General features: G+C 37.4%; 1 protein-coding gene across 1 annotated transcript in view; it reads left to right on the top strand.

Moving 5' to 3' along the window:
* Window positions 1-6540, top strand: part of LOC106873493 (uncharacterized) — a 296970-nt gene that overhangs the window by 119359 nt on the left and 171071 nt on the right. Inside the window, 1 exon segment of the mRNA XM_089339867.1 lies at window positions 3153-3299. Coding sequence (XP_089195993.1) covers window positions 3153-3299 — 147 coding nt within the window.

Below are 6540 nucleotides of genomic sequence, written 5' to 3'. Positions count from 1 at the left end.
TCGTCCGCGTATGCCGACACGCTCGTCCCGCATCCCAACTCTCGCGGGATGCCCTTCCGCAGTAGTGGCTTGAGAGCCAATACGTACAGAAGTGACGAGAGGGGGCATCCTTGACGGACTGATCGTGCAATGTGGAAAGGTCTTGATAGATGCCCATTGACGCGGATTACCGAACGGATGCCTCTGTACAAGGCAGCCATCCAGCCGCGGAAAACTGGACCGAAACCGGCTGCTATGAGGACAGCCTCCAAGTATCGATGGTCTACCCTATCGAAAGCTTTCGATTGATCCAAGTTGATCAGGGCCCCACCCATGCCAGGTTTTTCTCAAATTCCAGGCCTTGTGCCTATGGGAGAAAGAATTATTATTATGATTGTCATTACCTCCATCACACTTGCTATCACCAATATTGCTTTCACACTCACCCCACCCCCCTTTCTTCAGCCCTTCTTCTCTTCAATATCATCGCTTCAGTCATTCTCCCTCCATCATCACATCCCTATCGTTGTTATCATCCACGCAAATTACATCTATTGCTATCATCCCCATTGCCCTACCCCCTACCTTCACCACACCGAGTTAAATAGCTGGGTGTGTCTTGTCTTTAATTTGGCGTTGATGTTGTTTATGGCAATGTTGTTGATGATGATGATGGTGGTGGTGGTGGTGGTGGTGGTGTTATCAAGGACATCGATAACATGCACAGTTATCGAAGGAGTCATTTAAGAGAAGCCCTTGAAGTGTTTTAAGGGTGTGGTAAAAGTTTACATGCTGAAGGGGGAGAGATAGATAGATAGATAGAGGGGGAGAGAGAGAAAGGGAGAAAGAGAGAGAGATATACAGATAAAACAGACTGATAGATAATCGATAGATAAATAGATAGACAGATAGATAGTAGACAGATAATAGATAAATATGTATATATGTATTTATCCATCCATCCGTACGTACACATACACATACATACATACACATGCACACACAGACATAGATACATGTTGTTGGATAGCTGTTGAGTGATTGAGAGAAAGACAGATAGATAAACAGACAGATAGATGGATAGATAGGTATGTAGATATATAGATAGGTATGTAGATAGATAGATAGATAGATAGATAAATCGGTATGTAGATAAATAGATGGGTAGATAGATAGATAGATAGATAGATAGAGAGAGAGGTAGGTAGATAGTTATAAATAGATGTTGATACATAGATAATGTGGAGAGAAAGAGACAGACATATAGGTCTGAAAGAGATAGACATAGATACAGAGAGAGGGAAAGAGAGAGAATAGATTGATAGAAATGCAGCTAGATGAACAGACATACATAGATGCAGACCGACAGACAGATAGATCGAGAGAAGGAAGGAAGATATGTATCAGAAAAAGATAATCTTTCCCTTTGAGTGAATGGACAAACCAAAGATAGGAACCATTTTACTGAAGTGGAAGAAAATTGTTGGCAGAGATCTGGAAAATTGTTGGTAGAGATCTGGAATGATCTTAGTAAGAAAATGATATATAAACAGAGAGGGAGATAGATAGATAGATAGACAGATGGAGAGAGATAGAGATAACTAGGTTGTGGGAAGAGAGAGACAGATAGAGAGAGAGAGAAAGAGTAGGGGGGGAGGAGGATCGGGACATTAGAGAAGTTTAGTTGGAAGAAGGACGATTTTATCCTCAGAAAAGTATGGAAAATCTAAAAAAAAAAAACCCCAAAAATTAAAAAATAAAAGCGAAAAAGAGCAACAAATAACAATAACAATAACAATAATAATAATAATAATAATAGTAATGATAATAATGTTTTTTTTTAAATAATTAAAGTCACATCTTATCAGAACATGAAATATAATAGTTTTTCCCTCAGGTGTAAACGTAATCTACGGGAGATACAACATTACATTAATCATCATATAACTCTCCGCCCCTGATCCCCACCCTGTGCCGTCACCCCTCCCACCAACCACCAGTCCCTAGTTTCTCTGTTTGTTGTGTTTCCTGACTCAGTACAAACAACATAAACACCGGCCTTCAATTTCTTGTGTTCTTCATTTATCTGCTGTCTGTCAGTATTTTTGCTGTTTATCTCCTCTGTGAAATCTTGTTCCGGTTGCCACACAAACAGACCGAAAAACTAACACCTAAAGCGTTTATTTAAGTTTATTTAAATTTGTTATGGAGACGTAACCAAAGGAATTGATAAAACCGAAAACTTCAGTCTTGAAGTCTTTAAATTCTAAATTACATTTGAAATACAGGGTGGGCCATAATGATGGGACACATCTTAAATGCTAGTATGGGACACATCTTAAATGATATAGAGAACCAAATATATTTATTATATAGCTGATATACAGGAATTCAACATATTATCTAATATTTAAATATTACATCCTGGAGACAGTCTATGTGGTAAGTAGCTTGCTTACCAACCACATGGTTCCGGGTTCAGTCCCACTGCATGGCACCTTGGGCAAGTATCTTCTACTATAGCCTCAGGCCAACCAAAGCCTTGCAAGTGGATTTGGTAGACGGAAACTGAAAGAAGCCCTTCGTATGTGTGTATATATATATGTATATGTATGTGTGTGTATATGTTTGTGTGTCTGTGTTTGTCCCCACCAACATCGGTTGACAACCAATGCTGGTGTGTTTACGTCCCCGTAACTTAGTGGTTTGGCAAAAGACACCAATAGAATAAGTACTAGGCTTACAAAGAATAAGTCCTGGGGTCGATTTGCTTCACTAAAGGCGGTGCTCCAGCATGGCCGCAATCAAAATGACTGAAACAAGTAAAAGAGAGCTCACTTTCTCGTATCAAGCACACTGTGGCTTAGCATATCAACTGGAATGGCTTCAGTCTCTCTACGGATGCTTGGTTTTAGTTCCACTGTTGTGTGGGGTCTTCTTGCATATACCCTATCCTTGAGGTGACCCCACAGAAAGTAGTCCACTGGGGTTAGATCCAGCGATGTGGATGGCCAGTGGGTATCACGTAATCTCGAATGGAGATGTCCAGGGAGTTGTTCTTGAAGACTTGTCATTGACAGTTCTGCTGTCTGACTCATGCTTATTTGAATATTAACAGATGAAATTCTTCAGTTTGTTCATAATTTTTTTTTTTTTTGTCTCTTGTTTTCTAGAATGTTCTAAACCATTTACTGGATTACCAGCTCCGAACCGAGAAGTTGTTTGAACAAAGTCGTCAAGTGTACCCAGTAAATGCTCGCACCGAACCTCTAACACATGCTGTGAAAGCCAAAGCTCTCCTGTGTTATCAACATGAAGATGTAAGTTTTTATTTATTGACTGAATAAATCCAACAGTTAACACTTCAACATTTTAGCATTTAAACCAGTCATATCCTGCCCAAATATTCTGCCTGTTTTATGTTCAAACCAACCAGATCTGGTCTCTTACACCTACCCTACACTGTCATTCTACAAGTAAACAAAGAATGATTTCGTTTTACACGTTTCGGTTGTTTAAAAACCTTATCAAATATATGTGCTTAAATGAAATATGTAGAGAAAAAAGATTGTTAATAAAATAAATGTTCATAGTGTGCTTTCTTTTTCCTGTAAGAGCACGTGGTAATTTCCATTAATTATCGTGGCATTGCTAGCAGTAATTTCAGCTGTTGTCTGTGATGGTAAATTAAGTAGTGTGGTCACAATTGTTTTCAAAAGGAGTGGCCGTAGTAGTCAAATAAGCAGTAGTAGCAATAATAGTCATAAAGTTATCTCCCCTGAGGCCTTCACAGAAATGGATTTATTTAATCTCTTATTTTTATTTCTTATGAATAATATACATATAGTTTCAGTGTTCTGAGCTTAAAGAATTTAGACTCTGTCGATACTTTCTTATGAAATGCATTTCCTTGCTAATGCGTTCATTTTGGCTAGCATTTTGTCTTTGAATTTGTATAATGGAAAAGTTAGGAATTTGGGAAATTTATTGGATGCACATCTGTCTATGTGTTCGCTGACAGATATTTTCCTGTATTCCGGAATTCTAATTTGGGATTTGTGCACCGCCATCCTCTGACGTAGGCTGTTTTTTCTGTGTCCAATAAATTGCCGTTTGCATCCTGAGCATGTAATTAAGTAAATCAAATTCTCCGATGCACATGTAAAGTTAGTTTTTATGGTAAAATTTTGGCCTTGTTCTAATCGGTATTCTGATCCTTCTATCATGTTGATACAGATCTCCCGCACTTTTTTACTGTCGGCTTTGTGGTTATTGTTGAGTGTAATTTGGCCTGGGTTAAAATCCTCTTCATTAATTTTGGCTGTCTCTTATTTTTGATGATTGTGTGTTTGGAGGATTTGATTCATCTTTGGGTCCCTCTTGAGTAGAGCTGTGCTATGGGGTATAGTGTTGAAGGCCTCATTGTTATGTGGGTTGTGTGTGGAGATGTAAGGCAGGGTTTTCAATTTTTCTTCCTTCTTTGGCCTTGGTTGTCTAAATTCTTGTGTATCTAATCTAAGGACTCAGATCGTATTGTCGATTAAGGCTTGTGGGTAATTTCTATTGATGAGTGTAGTTTTTAATTCTTGGAGTCGTGTGTAATGGGTGTTTGTGTCTGATACTATTGTGCATATTCTTTCGGCTAAACTAAAGTGGATATTAATGGAATTAATGGAAATTACCATGTGCTCTTACAGGAAAAAGAAAAGTACATTATGAACATTCATTTTATTAATAATCTTTTTTTCTCTACATATTTCATTTAAGTACATATTTTTGATAAGGTTTATAAACAACCAAAACATGTAAAACAAAAACATTTTTCTAATGTTTTTATATAAAGAAATTTAAATGTACCTAATTTTTTAAAAGTAGCAATTTCGTTCTTCTTTTTCATAAATATATATATGTATATATATCAGCATTGTTTAACATTCACTTTTTGTGGGAAGGGAGCCAGTCAATTAGATTGACCCCACTACGCAACTGGTACTTAATTTATCGACCCCGAAAGAATGAAAGACAAAGTTGACCTCAGCGGATTTTGAACTCAGAATGTAAAGACAGACAAAATACCACTAAGAATTTCGCCCAGTGTGCTAACATTTCTGCCATCTCACCACCAGTTCTCTTTTTATTGATATGACCTTGTGTTTTCCCCTATCGCTGATGGTAACACAACCTAGTTTGTGTAGTTGTACATAACACTAGCCCTGATTGAGGTTGCCAACGTTACAAGGGTGTTGCACGAAACCCGACACCATGAAATATATCTGTGATAGCTTGGAGAGATAGATGAGACTATTACACTAACTTACCTTGACTCAAATATCATTGATTCTAAATCCAAGTCATGAGTTAGTGACACTACCAAATACCATTGCCTCGTGGAGTCATGTTACTGATTAAATATTTAGATTTAACACAAAGATCACACTCACACACACATGCACAGATATATATATACATACATATATATGTGTGTACATCCATACGTGTGTGTGCGTGTGCATGCGCATGTGTGTGTACACTCATATACATATACACACATGTATGTGATGGGCTTCTTTCACCTTCCATCTACCAAATTCTCTCACAAGTTTTTGGTTGGCACAAGGCTATAGTGGAAAACACTTGCCCTAGGTACTGCACAGTGAGACTGAACCCAAGACCTCATAGTTGGGAAGCTGTTTCTTAACCCACGCTGCCACACCTGTGTATCACATAACTACAAATAATATTTCCTCTCTTATTTCTACACCCAAGACACCATTGATAATATATATATAAATATATATAGATATAGATCAGATGTGTCAAGCTAAGCGAAATTGCTGTCTGCCACACATACAAGATTGTTCTTTCAGGTGCCACTGCCACATAGAAAAGAACCATACCAGTGGCACGTAAAAAGTGCCCAGCACACTCTGTAAAGTGGTTTGCGTTAGGAAAGGCATCCAGCCATAGGAACCATGCCTCAACAGACAACTGGAGTCTGGACAGCTCATGTCAAACTGTCCAACCCATGCCAACATGGAAAATGGATGTTAATTGATGAAGATGATATATATATATAAATATATATATATATAAATAAATAAATTATATATATATATATATATATATATATATATATATATATATATACATACAGTTCTCATATTCGGTTAAAATGTCTTACGTTTAAGTTGGTTCCCATGCATTTCCCTGAAGAGAAGATTACATTCTTAACATCACCTATTCCTATGGAAGGTATAATTTGTAATCTTCAAAACATATGTTGGAAATAAAAGTATGCAGTTAACATATGCGTTTTACTCCATTCACTAAATTTATATATATATATATATATATATGCATATATGGGTACAGGACGTTACAAACTGTAAACAACATGAAATACAAAAACAAATCAGTTAATATGCAAATGAGAGAAACAAATGGAAGACAGGACAAGTAACATAAAGAACGACCCTTCATCAGTTATCGGCATGTGTCTTCTACTCTAGGTACAAGGCCTGAAATTTTGGGGTGGGGGCCAGTCGATTAGCTCGACTCCAT

Source organism: Octopus bimaculoides, chromosome 22 (genome assembly GCF_046866305.1).
Source record: "Octopus bimaculoides isolate indiv1 chromosome 22, ASM4686630v1, whole genome shotgun sequence".
Classification (NCBI taxonomy): Eukaryota; Metazoa; Mollusca; class Cephalopoda; order Octopoda; family Octopodidae; genus Octopus; species Octopus bimaculoides.
Note: the sequence above shows the minus strand (reverse complement) of the source record. Positions and strands in the feature narration are given on the sequence as shown.